The sequence below is a fragment of the Mauremys reevesii genome, linkage group 10, assembly GCF_016161935.1.
Source record: "Mauremys reevesii isolate NIE-2019 linkage group 10, ASM1616193v1, whole genome shotgun sequence".
In the NCBI taxonomy this organism is placed as follows: domain Eukaryota; kingdom Metazoa; phylum Chordata; order Testudines; family Geoemydidae; genus Mauremys; species Mauremys reevesii.
In genome coordinates, this window is record NC_052632.1 from 35,241,650 (window position 1) to 35,260,474 (window position 18,825).

Consider the following 18,825-nt stretch of genomic DNA (forward strand, 5'->3'; position numbering starts at 1 on the left):
TATAGACTTCAGTGGAAACCGAGCAAATCAGTTGCTACGCACTTCTGAGAATCTCACCTTAAAGTTCCATTATGAGAGCATAACCCCCTTGAGGGAGAGAGGGGGGGTTTCAATGGTTTAAAACTGTTAGTTAATTATTTAATAGTCTGAAATTATCTTATCACTAATTAAAAGGGTCAGTATAATGCAATTCCCATGACTTTTTGCATCTTACACTTGTGACTTGCTGGGGAAGGGTGGGAAAAGGAGGACATGATAAACCATCAGCCTTACCTATGTGGATGCCAGAGCAGCATTAGCCTCTTGTTGTATTTCTGCTAGGAATTCTGTAGGAATGCTGCAGGGAGTGGCTGCCCACAGTTTAATTCCCCAAATCCCAGGGAGTCCTACCTTGATGGGGATCTCACTGAAGGCCTTATATAAGTTTGGAGGAAGGAGAAGACATTTATGTGTTGTCTCTGACCCCTTCCCTCTGACAGCAATAAAGTCATGCCTTGGGAGTATCCACTTTTTATTCCCTCCATGCAGCAGAGCAGAGCGGTGACAGTATACCCTGACGTGGTCCTTCAAATATATAGTAACTTTGGACAGAGTTCTCCCTTAACTCCAATGGGAATTGAACCCATGTAATCAGAGGCAGAATCCAGCTGTAACTGGTTTTCTAAGTTGTCTCAAGTCACCACTGTGACTTTTAAGTCCCAGACTTGCAGCCTTGAGGCTGGAAAAACTGTCAGAGAAGTCAGTGGGTATTTTACCTGTGTCTGGACTAGAGGATCAGATCTTCCAGATATAGGTTTATACTGTAAAGAATATCAGAGGCTTACCACTAGGCAGTTCAGTGACATTTTCAAAGGAACCTTGAAGTATAATGAGAGAGGTAATGAAAGCCTTTGGTCAACACTAATTTAAAAAGTTCACACAAGACATTTTTACACTGTAGCCTGTACATTGCACTTTACTTTCTTTCACAAGCCATATGGTTTGATTTTGACCCAGTCATACCAAACCTCACATAAGGCAGGAAAACACTTTAGAGATGGAAGTAATTTTCCAGTTACTTGCCTTAGTTATCCCAATATAAGTGAAAGAAACTGGTGCAATTCTAAATATGAACAGTGGTAAACACTGCACAAAAACTGGGAACGGCTTCTCCATGGCAATTTTCCATATTTTCATTTGAAGTGCTAGAATATTAGCACTGTCAACATTTTTTTAAATTGCATTTATTATCTACTTTGTCTTTGAAATCTCCTAAGCACTTTTAGATAATGGAAAGCACAGGTTGCTAACAATAATAAAAGTCCTGCCACCAACCATCAAACAACAGATAACTCCACTCTGCATGCTACTAAATGCCATAGAAACCATCCACTAAATCTTTATTGCAGCTGAAATATAACTCTCTCTTTGGAAAAAAAGCTTCCTGTTTCTGCCTCAATTTATCTTGAAGAAGAAACGACTTCCTTGTTCTCTGTGTAATTAGGAATTTTCTGCAAGATGTTGTCAGATATAGCATAGCCCACCTTATACTGAAAAAGATCAGCCTTTTCAAGACATTCCCTGGGTACTAGTTGTAAAACTTTCTTTCATGTATAGACAGAAGGCACATTTCCAAAATAACCCTCATGGAACAAATATTTCAGATCCAAGTGCTGCCAACCTTTCATGCTTTTTTCAATATTCGTCAAGCTAAAGTTTTCTTACGTTTTCAGTCATTCGTGGTCTACTCTGGAAAGAAAAGGGGCTTATCTTGGTCAGGACCCAGCATACTAGAATTAAGATGTGATCACGTGAAAGGCTCATTTGGGGAGACTGATCTGTTAAGAGGGCACACTCTAGGGTAGATCTTCATAACTGTTTATTAATAGGAGGAATTTTGCTAGGAGCCCCAAATCAGGGATTAGGACCCGCCCTACAAACAAATGAAACAAAGAGAGCTCCTGCCCACAGATAAACTGAAACATACCAGTATTCAGTAAAATAAACTTCACTTCTCATGACGTTCTATCATTCGAAATCCAGGCTGGTTTTGCTTCCCCACCTGTGGCAGTTGCTGTCTGAATGTTTTTTGTGAGTAACCCACTTCCCTTACGCCCTGCTCCTTCTGAGTCAAGCTGGAATCGCGTCTATTGCAAATCGCCTCCCTGCCGACACACACCGGGCTGGCCTTTGGCGCGGGGAACCTGACGGGTGTAATCCCCCAGGAACCCACCAGCGGGCCCAGTTTAAATAAGAAGGATGGGAGATTAGCCTACACACGTGTATGCGCGCAAAGAGACGGTGCCCAGCACCCTGGAGCGGGTAAACCCAGGGGTGTTGTGGCCACTCACCCAGAGGAGCTCACTTCAGGCTACCCTACTAAGAAGTCCTGCTTCTCTCTCCACCAGAGCAACTCCTCCAAAGCCGCAGCAACAGCGGCCCAAGTCAACTGCCAGCCAGGACCTGCCCAGCACCTGTGCGTGCTCGGGTCATTAGCGTGATGGACAGCAGGGAAACGAATCCGCCCCCCCCCCCCCCATTTTGCTACGCGGGGCGTTAGGCTGGGATTCGTGGCGCTGGCTAAAACCCGGCTAGTGCCTCCCCGCTTAGCGCATTCCTCAGCCACCGGAGCGCCAAGGCTCTGGCTTGAGATCACCCAGAGCGTGTCAGTTTCTAGCCAATACGGCAATATCCATGATTTATCCTGCCTCTTCTGTCAGCCTCTACGAACCTACGGGAAACAGGCAGAGGCAATAAACCCGAATCAGCGGAGCATCACTGCGTTTTGTACCGATGTGTTTATTTATCGCTGAGATTATTTAGCCTTCTCGGGGAGAACAAGTCAGGGAGTGAAACGTGGACAGATCCCCTCCTGGCCATCAGCTCCATTTGGGTCCATTCAGAACTACTGAAGGGCTAATAAGTCCCTTTTCGGAATAATAAACCCCATTAACTTCAGCGTGCCTGTGGGGGCCACACTGTGTGGAGGGGGGCAGGGTACATCTTCGCTTGGACGCTTTAATGCCTTTGTGGCAGACCCCGGGGGGGTGACACCCCGCCCTGATCCCTTCTCTGGGTGGAGCTGGGTTGGGGTGCACGAATGAGCTAGTCAGGTTCACAGCACAGAGGCGATGATTGTGACGTGGCAATTTCGCTGCACTGAGGACGTGGTGAAACTAGAGAATCAACTTTTTGAATGTCAGCCCTTTCCACTCGGGTGTTCTGTTGTGTGATTTACATCGGATGCTGACAGTGCAGTGACATCTACATACCAGATGTATGGTATGGTCTGTGTCCATATCCCGATCCCCTGGTGGGACAAATACATCAGGCGAAATGGCACTTGGTAATTCTCTCCTCCCTAGCCGGTTTGTGGTTTAGTAAAGATCCCGGTATCACGCCCTCTGTAAAGCATTACTCAATTACTTCTGTTGGTTGATCTTCCGATTCCCCTTTGGAATAAATAATATGTCCCAAAGAAACAACTACCTCATTCCTGGAAAAAGGAAAAGAGACAAGACAACAGCCTGTCCCTTGTGACTGATTTTCAAATACTTTCCGTAGAACTGCCCGATTTGTAACAATTCGTTACACTCTCCGGGCCGGCTCTTTGTTCGGATCTGATTTCGGGCTGGCCTGTGACTGGGAACATTTGTAACTAGGGGAAGACAAACAGTTAAAACGAATCAGTCTCTCCTTGAAGTGACCAGCAGAAAGGGCCAGAGTTTCCTTCAGGAAGCAGCCTGTTTATCAATGTGAACTGTGCAAAAATCCATCACTTGCCTTATGTTTGCCCCCTACCCCTTTGAGAAGGGAGCCCAATGGCTATAATATGCGGGGTGGGCAGAGTGTTGATCTGTTGGCTTTCGAGTCTACTCTGTAGATCTCCCTCCCTCCCTTTCCGGGAACACGGTACAGATAAAGGTCCGCATCCCAAAGAGCCGAAAGGATTAGCAGTGGGTGCTGGGCAGTCCGACCCCCCCCCCCCCAGGTGTTCTTTCAGTCCAAAATGTCAGGGGAGCGCTTACGTTCCTGTTTGCACCTGACAACGTGCCTCTGTGATGGTTTTACTTCCCTGGAAACGAGGAGGTGGCACCCAGAGTTTTACAGACAGGCAGCACTGGCTGTAGTTCATGGAGCAGCCGCCTGGGAGCGAGGACTCCTGAAGTCTGGCTGTCCCAGGGGCCGGGCTCAAGCCACTTACCCTCCTCAGCTGCAAAGTAGGAGCTTTCCTGCCTCCCGGGGGCGGTAATTGGTGACTGTGCGCTGGGAATGTACAACGCACCGATATGAACCCCACCTGCAAAACCAAGCCTGGGGGCCCCTGAGGCAAGTGGGACTAACCCTTGAGTAAGAATTGCCCCAGGAGTTAGACTTTGCAATATTGGGTCGCTAGTCATTAATTCGCATGTATGTTGGGAGTGATGCATTGGTGTTTGAAACGCCGATCGTGTGGATATTATCTTTACAGTTGATTACTGAGCATAAATGATTAGTATGGTTCTGTTGTGTGACTACGTGGGGTCCGTCCTGAATCTCCGTCCGTCTCAAACTCAAAGCTTTGTCACTAAGATTTGGTCCCTCCCAAAGCCAACTCGGGGTGTGTCTGTGTGTGTACAGCAAGATTCAAACCCAGCGCATGATGTTCTTACCTGTGGTTCTGTGGGCTGCCTCTTGAGCTAAAATCAGCACCAAGCCTTTGGCCAGCATTGTTATGTAGTTCGTTTCAAGGGGAAAACGACATGCTGATGCGACTGGCAAGCCCCGCAACTCCCTCACCCCACCCCTGAGCTGTTTAGACCCCAAAAGTCCGGGTGACTGGCCCCTTTCACTACTGAAGCCTGGTCCCGCCCTTGTTTGGTTGAGTGCCGTTATTTGTCCCAGGTGTGAGTGAAGAGAGGTTTTACATCAGATCTGCTGCGGACCAGGTTTCTTTTGGATAATTCCTGATTTTAACCGTAGTGGATTTTTTTAAATATTAATTTCAGAGGAAATGTGGCAGGGGAAGGGCTAACTTCACCCAGAAACTGCCCCTTGGTGGCGATTTCAAAAGGCAGGAACTGGGGGTGATGTGTGATTTGAAGAGGGAAAAAATCTGCATAATGTTTTAAGGGAGAGGAGAATGGTTCAGCGCGGACCAAACTGGACATCCCGACGCCTGACAGATACAGAATGAAACGGTGAGTCTGTATTTAGGAGCGATCGCAGCAAGAAGATAACACCCGCGCCTGTAGTAGGGTGGCACTGTCTGTTTGCCCGGCTCATGGCAGGGCGATCTCTCTTGTCGGTGAGTTGCTCCAAAGGAGGCCCTGGGCAACAAGCTTCCAAAGTGTTTGCAGGAACTGAAACCTTGAGGGGCCTTTACATTTCAAACGTGTCTGACCCAGCCCGCCTTTTGCCTTGCGGCCCGGGTACACTTTCACTCATCATCTCTGTGGCAACTGAAGTGGCCACATTTCGATACACATTAGCACTCGGGTGCACCGAGGATGTGTGCAGCAGAGCTGCCTCGGGATGGACGCAGCTAGGCTGAAAGCACCTTTAGCTCTGGTGGAGCTGGATGGTCAAATCTTCTGCTCGCGGAGACCGAGCGTTGGGGTTTGCCAGTTGGCATCAACCTAGCGTCACAAAGCCAAACACCGCTCCTGGGCAGGAACAAACATTGTATCAAGGCACCAGCGCGGCTTGTTCAGATGTGCGCCAGAAAGAGGAACACTGAGTACCTGTCATCTTTGTTTTGGCAAACCCCTTCCTTCTCCCTTTCCCAAACTGCAGATCTCGCTAGCGGCTCCGTACAGGAGAGGAAACATGCACCTTGCCAAACCTGCCAGCTAACTAGCCCGGGTATTCCTTAAGGGTGCCGCAGCCTTGCAAGCCCGGTCCGTGAATATTGGGGATGATAGTGTTCGGGCAGGAGCGAGTTAAAAGGGACATTAACAATAGAATGTCCCTGCTAGCAGATCACTTAAAGCAATACACCCTCGCCCTGTGCGCTCCAGTCCTGAATTATTAATACTATTTCATGTTACATCAATGCGCCTTCTTGAAGATTAGAGGTTTATTAAGCCTGGCGACAAGTTTTAACCGATTAGCCATTCTCCCAGTAGAGGTCCTTCTATCCGAGTGAAATGCAGACCCTGGCTTTGGAAACCAGACAGTGGGGACCGTGTGAAGGGAGTTTAAACGTGAAAAGAGAACAGAAATGCAGTGAAACGTCAACTGACTGACAAGTCACATTAACTCCAAGATCGCGGTAACAGGTTTCTGTGGGGTGGTCACCTCTACCCCCAAAATAAACAATTGGATACTTCTTTGAACTGCAAACAGGGCATCTTATTATAGAGGGATGTTGCAAATGGGAATTCATCAGAGTACAAAAGATTTTCTAAGCAGCCCCCTTTAATATTTGTTTCCCTTTTTTATGCAAAGAATTTGCCAAGTTGCAGGTTAAAAAAAAAAGAAGGCTCCGTGCAGAAATTGTGGGGTTGTGAACTGTGGCTGTTCAGCCCTGTGATTATTTAAGCAGCTTTTCAGCACATTATAAGGGCACATTCCCCCCACCCCCTTTCCTCTGGGGAGAGGATTTTAAAAGATCAAAAGAGAGCCACACGTTTGCAGCTAGTCACCGAAAGGGCTGGTGATAGTTTGCCGTCATGAATTGCTCAAGAGACACCGTGACTGAAAGCTACAATATAGACCGTAAAAATGTCCTCAAGAAAAAATTAGTTCAATAGGCTTTTCAGTGAAACAATCTGTCCAAAATAATAAGTGCTAAAATAGTGGCTCATATCACTGTCTCCATCGGTATTTCTACAACTAATACAATTGAACAACAAAATGTTAAAAACAGAATGAAAAATTAGAGGCTCTTCCTATCAGAAATGTATTTTTAATTACAAATTGATGTTAATAAAAGGGAAAGAATAACGGATCGGTAGGATAGCAACAGTAATACCAGCTGCAATGTTCGTTAGTTTCTTATGATGACCTTTGATTTGAGAAATAAACTAAATTTAAAATAATTTATTGGGCAAGATGGGATGAAATTATAGGTGCAATGTATTAATCTGTTTAAAATATCTATTAAGCTCCTGTCAGGTTCAAGAGCAAGATCCCAGCTAATTTTTCTGCCTTTCTTTTCCCTCCAACAAATACATTAACAAGGATCACATGTAAATGTCACATGCAGAAGCACCTTTTGTGGCCACTCGTCTTGCACCGCAACATAAAATAGGTTTAAATAATACATAGAACATAAAAACAAATACAGACTAACATAGTATAGTAATTCGTTACTGAAATAAACCCAGAGTCATTCTTGGGATGTTAAGATAAAACCGTTTGAATTCGATTTTAAAATACTCGAGCGAGCTGGTTTGATTTAAACACAAGGCGAAACATACTTCATCACAAGAGGAAGATTTTTAGTAATTAATCCGGAAAGGAGAAACTCTCATTCCAATAGGAGTGAGGGCTGGGGTCATGTCTGGATTTCAGATCTCACACAAGTGTAATAATCACCTCTTGAATGGAAAGCTCTGAAGCAGATTGGAGGAGCAGTTGCTGCTGGCTAGAAGGGACTCTCAGACCAGGTAAACAGTGAGGGAACTGCTGCTTCTTGAAGCGTGGGGGGACCTGAGCGAGAAAGAATCTTTGTGTGTTGCACGGCGTTCCGCGTTCCATTGTTCACTCCTGGCCAATCAATTCGCTCCCTCTCCATCGCCTCCAATCGCCTCTGGGAGCTGCTCTGGCGGCCTGGTGAAGTCACTGCTCCCCCGCTCCCTTCCAGTGGGCTGATGCGTGCTGACGTCATGCTGCGTATGGGACAGGGCAGGCTCCACTTTCCAACTCCTCCAGGCTGGAGTAGTTAGTTAGCAAACAGCAGGCACTGGGCAGGCAGCCTGCTCTTTCTGCATCATAACACTTTGCACACATCTCTTTCTGCATGGTGGATATTATTTTTCATTATCCTTTTCTGGGTGCTATGGGGGATCATTCCAAGAGTAAGTTGATCTTTGATCCGAATGATACTTGTAAATATTTTACTTGAAACGTTTACGTTGATTCTACAAGTGGTTTATTTACAGAGATACTTTTAGAGACCATTATAAAATCGTGCATTTTTTAAACTATGATTATTTTTGCTCTTGCACAATTTATTGCTTTTTGTTATTTTTTAAATTAAAAGCTATTTTATCTTGCTGTGTCACGATCTCGGGCTGCAGAATTCGTTGTTTCTTTTTTTTTCTTTTTAAAGACTAAATAAATGTTTTGTTGGGGTTTGCTCCTTGGATGCCTTTTATTCTAATAGCTCAGGCATTCGTCATTAACTATTAATATATACAATAAGAAAAATGCAAAGAGGAAAAGAAGAGCCTAGTTGTTGTTTTTAAATAAGACGAATAATAAATGCCGATGAAATAACCGGCAGATAAAGTTCATCTGATTTTCCATTGTGTTTAAATATCTTCCAGTTCTATATTTTCCAACCTTTATCCCAGTATTTACACCTACCAATTGCTTCTGTAAAATTTCCTTGCAGTTCAGGTAACTGTAAAAGTAACAATATATGCAGAATAGCTGATTGCTGCAGTTTATCGATTTCACCTTTTTCTTTCTTTCTTTCCATTGCCTGAACATTACTAGAGAATGTCTCCTAATTACGAATGCCTCTGTGATTGCAGTCCTTTGAGACAGTTCTGATTAGAAATGAGATGCCTCCAGTATACGTTCTAAATTTCCTCTGCTCATTTCCACTGGTAGAAAAGCCCGGAATTGCCATGTGTGTGGGCTGTGGGAGTCAGATCCATGACCAGTACATCCTGAAGGTCTCCCCGGACCTCGAGTGGCATGCAGCATGTCTCAAATGCGCTGAATGCAGCCAGTACTTGGATGAAACCTGCACTTGTTTTGTGAGAGATGGCAAGACATACTGTAAAAGGGATTATATCAGGTGATTCAAAAAGCTCTTTATCTATTTAAAAAAAACCAAAACTTTCCTCCGACCGATTTCTTAAGAGCTAATTTAAAGAGCTCCCCATCTGTGAAATCGCACCTCCCCCTGCTTGCTAAAGGGGGGAGCCAATACTTTTGTGATCGGGACAAATTACGTTCCTGTTTATTCGGCTTTGGAGACAGGAAGTTATTAACAATTGATACAACCAAACAAGAATATTAATAATAACCAGCATGTCGGCGAGCAAGAGGCAGTATTGAGCTGCACATTCCCTAATGCCTGTTACAGAAAAATGTGGGTAAGGGGAAATTTTCCTATTGACCCCGAGCCCCCTTATCGAATTGAATGAGTGGGTCAGATTTGTTAGGCAGAGAGCAGAGGGGACCCTCTGGGTTTCGCAGCCGGGGTGATTAGTCACTGGGGAGGCTGAGCTGGGATCAGTGGGGGTGATCGTGTAGTAGCTTCATGGCCCTTTCTCTCCCGGCAGGTTATTCGGCATAAAGTGTGCAAAGTGCAAGGTGGGATTCAGCAGCAGTGATCTGGTGATGAGAGCCCGGGAGAACGTGTATCACATCGAATGTTTCCGCTGCTCTGTCTGCAGCCGCCAGCTCCTGCCCGGGGATGAGTTCTCTCTACGGGACCACGAGCTGCTCTGTCGGGCCGACCACGGCCTTCTGCTGGACAGGAGCTCGGCGGAGAGTCCCAGGAGCCCCGGCCATTTACAGAGCACCAGAGGCCTGCATCTATCAGGTAAAGGAGCAACAGATCTTCCAGGCGCTGGGGCCCACCTGGGGGTGTGAGATCATCAGCTAGCTCTGTAAATACGGGGCATGGACACCCCTCCCCCCCCCGTGTAGTGTTATCCCTGGGGTACAATGCCAGGCACTGTACAAACTGCTATAGCCCTGTGGCTGGGATCTGGCGAGACTGATAGATTTATGAATAATTTTCTATCCAATCTGCCTCTGCCTATTAACGATGCAGGGACATTTATATCATTAGTTGTCCCTCTTATATGGCTACAGAAAATACATCTGTTATCTCCACCACGATGTGCTGAGTTATGGAGGCCTAGGAGGTTTGGCCAGAGACTCCGCAGTTTTTAAGTGTTTCCCACCTGGCCCCACACTGGGAACCTCTCCCCCGCCCCCCCTTCCATCTCCTCCGTGTAGGCCTCTTTCTTCTGCGTCTGGGGAGTGGGAGGGACTGGACGCTGCAGGCCACTTGCCAGGGAAATGTGAGGTTCTGTACACACCCAGAAGAGGAGAGGGAGAGGCAGGCTGGGCGAGGGCAGAGCGGGGGTGGCTGGAGGCGGCTGAGAAGGGAATCGAAGTAGCTACGGGGCTGGGCGAGCGTTATACAGTCCAGGAGGCTGAATATCGAGCTCCAAGTAGCTGCAGCCAAAACAAAACCAAAACCAGCGCACCTGGGGAGGGAGGTGGGACTCAGTGAGGCCAGCCAGTCGGGCAGGGGAGAGGGACTGTGACAGCCCTGGGTGCCCAAGGGAGCAGCAGCGGATTCGCGGGAAAAGCTAGAAGAACATGGCAGAGCCGGGGAGCGGCTACATAGCCTGTTCTAGACACTGCAGTGATGCCAAGAGACACGGGAGGGGATCTCAGCCAGGACAGGAGGCTAGAGCGGTGGCTGTCCCCTTGGGGTGAGGCCCAGTGCCATTTAACCGGCCTTCATCCGCTAAGGGCCAACCCCTGCTGGCTCCCAACCCCAAGACAGTTGTGCTCAGATACTAGGTGATGGGCTCTGGCCCAGGAGAGCAGCTCGACAGATGGATCTGCAGCGTTTACCCTAACTCCAGCTCCAGAGGCAGTCCCGTAATGTGGGAACACAGGAGCGGGAAGACAGGTCCAAACAACGGCTGCGCTTGAGAGGTTTTGGAATAACGGGGCTTCAGCCAAGGCACCCTGAACTGCCCCGGCAACAGGCTGCGAAGCGCTCGCTAACCGCGGGACAGCCCCGGCAGTGGTCCTGGAGCGTTCAGTGTGAACGGGACTAGAGCTCGAGCGGTGTGAGTATGAGAGAGCCAGGGCTGCTTCCCCAGTCACTGCACACTCCGGGGCAGCTTTCTATCATTCGGGGGGAGAAAGTCAGCTAGGATGGGGGTATATCTTCGTGCACAATCTGTGCTTTTCCTAGGCTGCCCTCCTTTCCTGCGGGAATAATAACCCTGGGCCTGCACTCCGTTCGCCCGCTGGTTTAGGCCATGGATTAGTTCGGCTGGTTTGTTTCAAGAAGGGTGAGGTTTCACTCCTCGGAAACAAAATCATGTGGACTTTAAAAATATCGAGCTGCAAAAGTAAAAAAAAAAAAACAAAAAACAAACCACCCCTGCTAACACCAACACTGAGTATGAAGGGAACCGAAGCGAGATTATTCCTCTGATCAGAGAGAAATTAATGGTAGAAACAAAACAAACCCCGTCTGCAAGAAGCCGAGATCCGATGGAGAAAGAGTGGCAGACCTGGTTTCGATTGTCTATTTTGAGGTGTATTTGTGCTGGCTGATTAGGATCTGTGCATATCGAGATTATACGGCGGTCATGCCGCTGCGTCTCGATAAAGATTCTAGCCTAGTCCTGGTTTGGCTACTCTGCTCACGATGTTTTTGAATGATAATTATTGACTGATTGTAGTTAACTAGTTAACGATCGCGGCAAGCCGGCGTTTCCCCTTCTGGGGGCGATTTTATACCGCCCGTGTTATTGATTATTAAGGACGCTCTCCCATCCGCCGCGTGAGAGGGGCTCCTATTTGCACTGTTTTCCAGTAGAAATCCCGGCTAAGGGTGTTTCCCGGAGTACTCCCCGCCCGCGGAAAGCTGCGCAGATCCTACCGTTCCCAGGGCATGGAAGAAGCGCGGAGATTAATGGACAGGGTCACAATTGCTGGCTAGTTAGCACTTCGGCACCCTCTTCTCCTGATCATCCGGCTCGTCCTCCTCCGCTCGGGGGCACCGGTCGGGGCCGTTAGCCCCAGGCCCCGGTGGGCTGTTTGATTGAACGGTTTTTAACTCTGTTCCCCAGGCCCTGCGCTCTGCAACAGGCCGCGCTGGGTGGCTGGGTGAGCGGAGCCGGCCCTGATTAGATCCCTGGGAAATTTGCACTTGATATAAAATCTAATGGTCAAATCTCAGGGACAAAATGCCCGTTTGGGAATAATTAATATGGGGGGCGGGGGATTATTTATCGAGCCTGTAACGCCCAGCCGGGCTTTCCCCATGAAATGTCCTGCTCGACAGAGTCACTTTCTTCCCCGATTTCCCAGTCGGGAAGCAGCGCGGTGCTGGGCCGGGCCTAGCCGCTGGGTGCAGGGCAGCTCTGGCTCGGGGCCCCGGTTAAGTGAGTCTCGGGGCGATTTTCCTCCTGCCTGACCTGTATTTGTTCGCCCTGTTTTCAAGAACCCCTGCGGCCAGAGCCTGTTCCTGGGGGTGGCGGCAGCAGCTTCCCCCAGTGACTGGTGGGCTGTAAAGTACCGACCCCCCCCACTTGGGTGTTGGGCTGAGCCCTGGCATCCCCGCCTTGCAGTGTGTGTGATTCCGAGTCTCCCTGTTGCCTACCCGGCTGGGGAAGCAGGAACCGCTTCCGAGTGGCATCTACAACTCCCTGGCTGGCTGTGCTGGGAGGGGGGCAGCTCCGGCTTTGGGGTGCGGGTGGAAATGGCCTTTTATCTCAGAGGAGACGCAGGCCGCACCGGCTCAGGAGCGCTGGGCCTGGCAAGCTAATCTCCCAGGCTATATTTAGTGCAAGGGCTTAGCTGCAACCCCTTGCTTCAGGGAAGCCCCTAGCAGGGACCCCCCTCCCCGGGGACCCCCCAGAGTTTATCCTGGGGGGGGGCTTCACTGCAGCAGGGGAGGGTGCCTGCCTGTAATTCTCTGCGCCATGAACACAGGCCGGGCCAGAGATCACTATACATCCGTCCCCACGCTGCCTTCGCGGCCTGGCTGGGGCTAGGGGCGCCCCGGGAAGGGGCTCAGACCCCAGCGCTAACTGGAGTTGGTCGCTTCCCCCTCGCCCCGCTGCAGACTCCGTGCCCGGCCGCCAGCCCTCTCTCCGGCCCCACGTGCACAAGCAGACGGAGAAGACCACCCGCGTCCGGACGGTGCTGAACGAGAAGCAGCTGCACACGCTGCGGACCTGCTACGCGGCCAACCCGCGGCCGGACGCGCTGATGAAGGAGCAGCTGGTGGAGATGACCGGCCTGAGCCCCAGAGTGATCCGGGTCTGGTTCCAGAACAAGCGCTGCAAGGACAAGAAGAAATCCATCCTGATGAAGCAGCTGCAGCAGCAGCAGCACAGCGACAAGACAGTAAGCGCAGAGCATCTCTTTCCACCCACCGGGCAGGGGCCATTTTGCAGGAGGGAACGGTTCTCCCTGTAGTTCCCGAGGACTCTTGGCCTTGGCCCTTGATTCCCCCCCCAGTATTACTCACATGGAAATATCTGGTGGAGAAAATGTCTGTGTGGCTGCGTAACAGCCCAGCCCTGGGGTATTTGTACAAGACATCCCCTCTGCTCCACGCTCCCTTTTATGGGATAAACCAGCTCCCAGGGACCAATTCTATATCTATTTACACTATTCCTAAGATCCACAGAAATGTTTGTATGGATTTAAAACAAAAATCCAATAGTAAAGATGCGTTAAATGAATGAATGCAACCCCCAGAAGTGAAACTGGCTACAAATTGACCAGAAACCAAAAGTGAAACGGACTAGCCTGAGAGACATGTGCAGAGTAAACACACAGCAGAAATAGGGACCAGCGAGCTAGATTTAACATAAATCGTTCCGCTTTAATAATCTACGGGTTTGTTGGCTACATAAAGAAAGCGATGTAGTTTTTAAAATGCATGAATTGTTATTACGAACCTGGCCGTGACCCATTAAGATATTTTGGGGTTAAGTTAAAGCTGTTTTGTCATGACAGACACTTAAATCTTGCACTCGGAACATTGTTCAAAACGATAATAAAATAACGCTCAACCCAAAGGGAAAGTGCTCTTAGGTGCTGAAACAAACACCCTTCTGGGTGGTTTTTTAACTTCTTGGGAGAGCCCTAAATATTGGTTTGACCCTTTTCTTCTTGGGTGCTCGGTTAGGACCAAATCATGTCAATCTGATAATAATTTGTACAAGTGAAGTCCCGGACCGAGATTGCACGTTGGGGCGTGAGCCTGCGAGAGCCCGGGGGAGGCACTGAGAACGAAACCCGGGGGAGTGATTCTGTAACTCCGTTCTTGTTGGGATCGGGTAGAACCAAGGGCCCGGGCCCTGCTCCCCTCGGAGCGCCTGCCGCGAGCAGCCGGTGGAACCGAGGGGTTGCCGGGTTCTCGGCGGTAGGGAGGGAGGGAGGACAGGTCCCCGCACCTGGCGCTTCCACGGGCCCAGGGAGCCGGGAGCGCGGCGCTGGGCCGGGCTCCAGCGGGAGGCCAGCCGCGGTTGTAGAGAATCAGGACCGCCCTTGAGTTGGGAGAACCCGCGCCCTGGCGCTGACTCCTGCGGCCCCTGCAAGGCCCCGGGCCGCGCCCGATACCGCAGAGCCCGCCCGGCTGAGACTTTGCTGCTTGTCTCCCCCTCTAGAGTCTGCAGGGCCTGACCGGGACCCCCCTGGTGGCCGGGAGCCCCATCCGCCATGAGAGCGCCGTGCAGGGCAACGCCGTGGAGGTCCAGACCTACCAGCCCCCGTGGAAAGCGCTCAGTGAATTCGCACTGCAGAGCGACCTGGACCAACCTGCCTTCCAGCAGCTGGTAAGAGGCCGCTTGGCTCGGCTGCGGGAGCGGGTCCCTCCGCCTGCTCTTTATTTTCTACTCCCCCAGCGTGATCACCGCACTCCCTCCTGCTCCTTGGAGCATCGCGTCCGCGAAGGTTCCCAACTCCCACTGACATCACTAGAAGTTAGGAGCCGAAGTGCATCCGGGGATCCCTGTGCCCAGATTTTTGGGGGTTGACAGTCACCCAGTGCCCGGAGGAGGAACGGTTCAGGAGCTCTAGCAACCCACACTTCCATTTCCCTAGGTCCATTTCCATGTGAATTAGAGAAAAGGGCTGTTCCCATGGGAGCTCAGCCCAATGCAGCCCCTGAATACAGGCTGTCTTGGCAACTGAATCTACATGGTAACCCCCCTCCCCATCCCCTCCCTTAGACTGTAAGCTCCATGGGGCAGGAGCTCTGATCCACAGCAGGGCAACAGAAACGTTAAACGGCCAGGAGACCAGTAATGATAGAAAGGAGCTTAGAGATAGGCACTTGTGCCTGGCGCGTGCCCATTTCAGCGGTTCCCCGCACCCTTTGGCAAGGGAATAGGAAGTGTCCTTATTAACGAACAAACCAAAACAGCCAGTGCCGTGGCACTTGGAAAAAGGAAGCGAGAGAAATTCCCCGGGACAAATCAGCTAGTGGTTTATAATTGACCATGTGCTAGTAAACAGTTACAAGGGGCCAGATCCGGACATTCTGACTCCGGAGTTTCTCATTCCTAGTTAGACGCTGAAATTCTCTCTAGACGGGCAAAAGCGGCACTGAAGTCAATGGAAAGTGGGTGAGGATTCCAGGGGCTGGCCCACGGGCGCTCTGGGTTTTAACACTCCCGTTCCGATGCCCAGCCCGCGCTAACTTTGCTTTGAGCCGGGTGTTTGTGGAGGAGAATCGGGCGCAGAAAAAGAAGCGGACGAAGCCCCCCGTTAATGTACTCCTCCGCTAGGATGTTTTAGCAGATAATCAAAAATTAATCTTGTGTTATGTTTAGTTAATATAATGGGAAAGTGAGACAGGAGTGCTGTATGAATAATTAAACGATCATTTACTAGCATTGGAAGAGCGAATTGATGAAATATGCTGCACATACATCACCCTGTGATATGTGGAGCACAGCGCTGCGCAACTGCCACTGGACCACTGCCTAGTCTGAAATTAACTTCGAAAAGTCTAGCAGATTTCTTAATGGGCAGGAGAGCCTCTTCCCATTGCAAAGACATCCCTGGGGCTTGCAGTAGGAGCGTACAGCGCCGCTGAGCTGGGGAGATCTTTTTGCCATAGTAGTGCCCGGTAGGATTCCGCCAGGAGGAGGGAACTTCTCTCAAGGACGCCTGGGTTCTCATTAGCTTGGTTTGTGTAGTTAGTTATCGGTAATCATGTCCTATCCTTGTATGAAGGATGAGGTTTGCTTTGCCAGCACAAGCCCTGCCTGGCAGAGGGGCGCTGTGGTTTGAATGTGGACAAGAGGAAGAATGAAGGGATCTGCGGGTTGTGTAAGCCCCTGACAATAGGTGTTTATGGCATTACTCTGAACAGAATGGAGGGGTTCTTTAGCCATGGGCATCCCTGCTTGGGTAGGTCGAGGCTCGGTTTAGAACAAGTGTTATTTAAACAGGTTTGAACTAAAACGTGTACAAACCCTGGAGGAGACAGGGCATGTTGTGTTTTAGCTGCTTCTCTGCTGCAGGTGAATCTTAGCTAGTTTTTAAACCCTGCCTTGCACTTGGTGCTAGAGTATTTTTTTTAGCAGCGTCTAATTAAAACGGGTTAACACGATAAAAAAAACCTTCACCCAGTCAAGATAAGGCAGGGATTGGGGGCTCTGAATTCTGCTCGCATCGCTCTCACCCATCTCCCCCCTCCCTTTCCTCTCCCCCCCCAGGTATCCTTTTCGGAATCTGGCTCATTGGGTAACTCTTCTGGCAGCGATGTGACCTCCTTGTCTTCCCAGTTACCTGACACCCCCAACAGCATGGTACCCAGTCCTGTGGAAACGTGAGACCAGCACACCCCCCCAGCGGATTTGGACTTTCGCATGCTCCTGCTCCCTGCATGAGACAAGCCCAGCCTCAGGCTGGTCCAGAGCTCCAAACAAAACTTTTTATAAAAATATTATTTAAAAACAAACAAAAATATGTCTTGACTGCCAAAAAGCACCAGGATTCTAGCTGCCTTCACCAGACTGGAGAGAATCCCCCCCCCCCCCCGCTTATTTTTTTCCTTGCGGATTTTTTGTTCTCCCCAGAGGAAACGTGGATTTACTAAAATTAGCCCCCAAATCACGTACTGTATAATGGTAGTTTGTACATTTTTTGTTTCGTTTTCCTTTTTGGAAGAAAAAAGGATCTTTTGTGTCCTAAGACTGTTGGAAGCCACTTAAATCATCTCAGCTCGATGTTGTCTTTTGAGTAGTCATCTCCATCCCAGTGTCTCACAGCACCACATGAGTGAGATCATTCCATACTCCGCATTATCCCTGACTTGAGAACCTTGTCCTGTTTTGGGTGGGGGGAAAGGAACCCCTCCCAAGCCGCATGATTGCTGGAAAACATATATATGGAAATGAGACTTTTATTGAAAATGTTAAGTTATCTTGTGGACGGAGGACAGATTGTTTGAGCCTATAAAGAACAAAAGTAAGTTATTGTTATTTATTGTCAGAGCAGCAGTTAATAGTGGGATTAATATTTTGATTTTAATAAAAAAATAACCTCATTGAAAAGTGCTGCAACATGTGTGTGTTGTTAACCAGCTCTGTCGGGTGAAGAATAAAGAGACACCAAGGGTGAAAATTCTGCGAAAATAATTCTGAGGGGCCATCCTTGAAAACAAATCTGCAGCTCGAAATTACCATCCGGAATCAAAATGGTCAAACTAGAAACAAGATAGATAAATGACCTATTCTGCCATGGTATCAGAGGCTTTAAAGAAATACACGAAGCAGCAGGAATCCGTGTTGCTAACGAGCTCCCAGTAATATTGAGCTAATCAAACTAGCCACGTTCATCGAACGGCATTATTTATAACTGTTTTGTTATCAATTTATATTAAAAAACACCCTAGTTTGGATTTTGATTGAGATTAAAAGGAAAAGCTGAATTCCCCCCCCTCAATGATTGTATAATGTAATCGATTTGCCTTCCTGAATCATGGCACTACCTGTTAAAGCATCCTGTCTGCTATTACAGGGTATTTTTAAATTAGAAAATAAAATTATTTCCAGTTTCAATTTGAACCACTTTTCAAAACTCCAGTGCAAGCTGCCCTTCGTCACAGTGCATCCCTGCTGAACACGTTCGTTTTCTCAGCAGTAAGAGACAGAGATTTCATCTCCTGGGCAGTAGCATAGAAATGCTGGGCAGGGCTGGCTGTAATTCTGCTTCTCTTTGCAGCTTCTTATTTCAGCAATTGCCAGCGGCTGGGGGTGTCCTTACAAATCTATTAAACGTAGCACCAGACTTGGGAGCTGTTTTGCTCTCACCTGTGATTCTGTTACTGTATTTACATGTAGGCCCTGTCCTGCGCCCTCCCCCACAAGGCAGTGCATGGAGCGGTCTCTGGGTTTGTCCGGCTTTAGCTGCTGGGATCCTAATTCACAGGGAAAGTGAACTGCCCGGGGTGAACAGGGACGCTGTTAGCAGGGACTGGGCAGTCACCCGGCCCCAGGTTCTTCCCAGGAGAATGTCACTGGGTCAAAGGTTACTTCCCCTCCCCCACTCTTTATATCAGGACGTCTCCGATTCATGCGGGGCGAGGGGTGAAGGCACCTTTAGAGCGTGGGCGTGTGACATATTTGCTGTTCAATAAGGAGCTGAGGATGAATCTGCATTAGGCTCCCTTCCACCGCTGTAAAGGCGCACTCAATCCAGAGCCATTCCGGATTTACACCGGTGGAAAAGAGGGCAAATCTGGCTGTTAGTAGGGCTAATGACTTGAGCTTGGCTGTGTATTAGTTCTCTCACCCACCGTCCCACCCCAGTAGTTAGTTAAAGCCCCTCTCCCGCCGCCCTTCACCCAGGCAAAACTTCCCTCCTGTGTCGGCCGCAATGGGCAGCGTTGTCAGCAGCGCAGGCCCCAGCTGGCACTCGCTGACTGCGCACTAAAGCCTGGCCCAGCGGTGACTA

At 49.2% G+C, this 18,825-nt stretch overlaps 1 protein-coding gene across 2 annotated transcripts; it reads left to right on the plus strand.

Moving 5' to 3' along the window:
- The first annotated feature begins 5,067 nt into the window (after positions 1 to 5,067).
- On the plus strand, positions 5,068 to 17,958 carry ISL2 (ISL LIM homeobox 2). Of its 2 annotated transcripts, none has more exons than XM_039491627.1 (6): positions 5,068 to 5,159; positions 8,743 to 8,932; positions 9,423 to 9,685; positions 12,971 to 13,254; positions 14,526 to 14,693; positions 16,584 to 17,958. In XM_039491627.1, the coding sequence occupies exons 2-6, from the start codon at positions 8,760 to 8,762 to the stop codon at positions 16,698 to 16,700; spliced, it is 1,005 nt and encodes a 334-aa protein (XP_039347561.1). In that variant the 5' UTR covers positions 5,068 to 5,159; positions 8,743 to 8,759; the 3' UTR covers positions 16,701 to 17,958. The 2 variants fall into 2 exon arrangements, with proteins under 2 accessions (XP_039347561.1, XP_039347560.1); XM_039491626.1 differs by lacking the exon at positions 5,068 to 5,159 and adding an exon at positions 7,786 to 7,982.
- The last annotated feature ends 867 nt before the right edge of the window (positions 17,959 to 18,825 follow it).

Bases quoted from the DNA above. Each gene is read 5' to 3' on its own strand.
- ISL2 (XM_039491626.1), top strand. From the start codon at position 7,925: ATGGTGGATATTATTTTTCATTATCCTTTTCTGGGTGCTATGGGGGAT. The intron at 8,933-9,422 runs GTGATTCAAAAA...CTCTCCCGGCAG, and splicing joins TGTAAAAGGGATTATATCAG to GTTATTCGGCATAAAGTGTG. The intron at 9,686-12,970 runs GTAAAGGAGCAA...GCCCCGCTGCAG, and splicing joins CAGAGGCCTGCATCTATCAG to ACTCCGTGCCCGGCCGCCAG.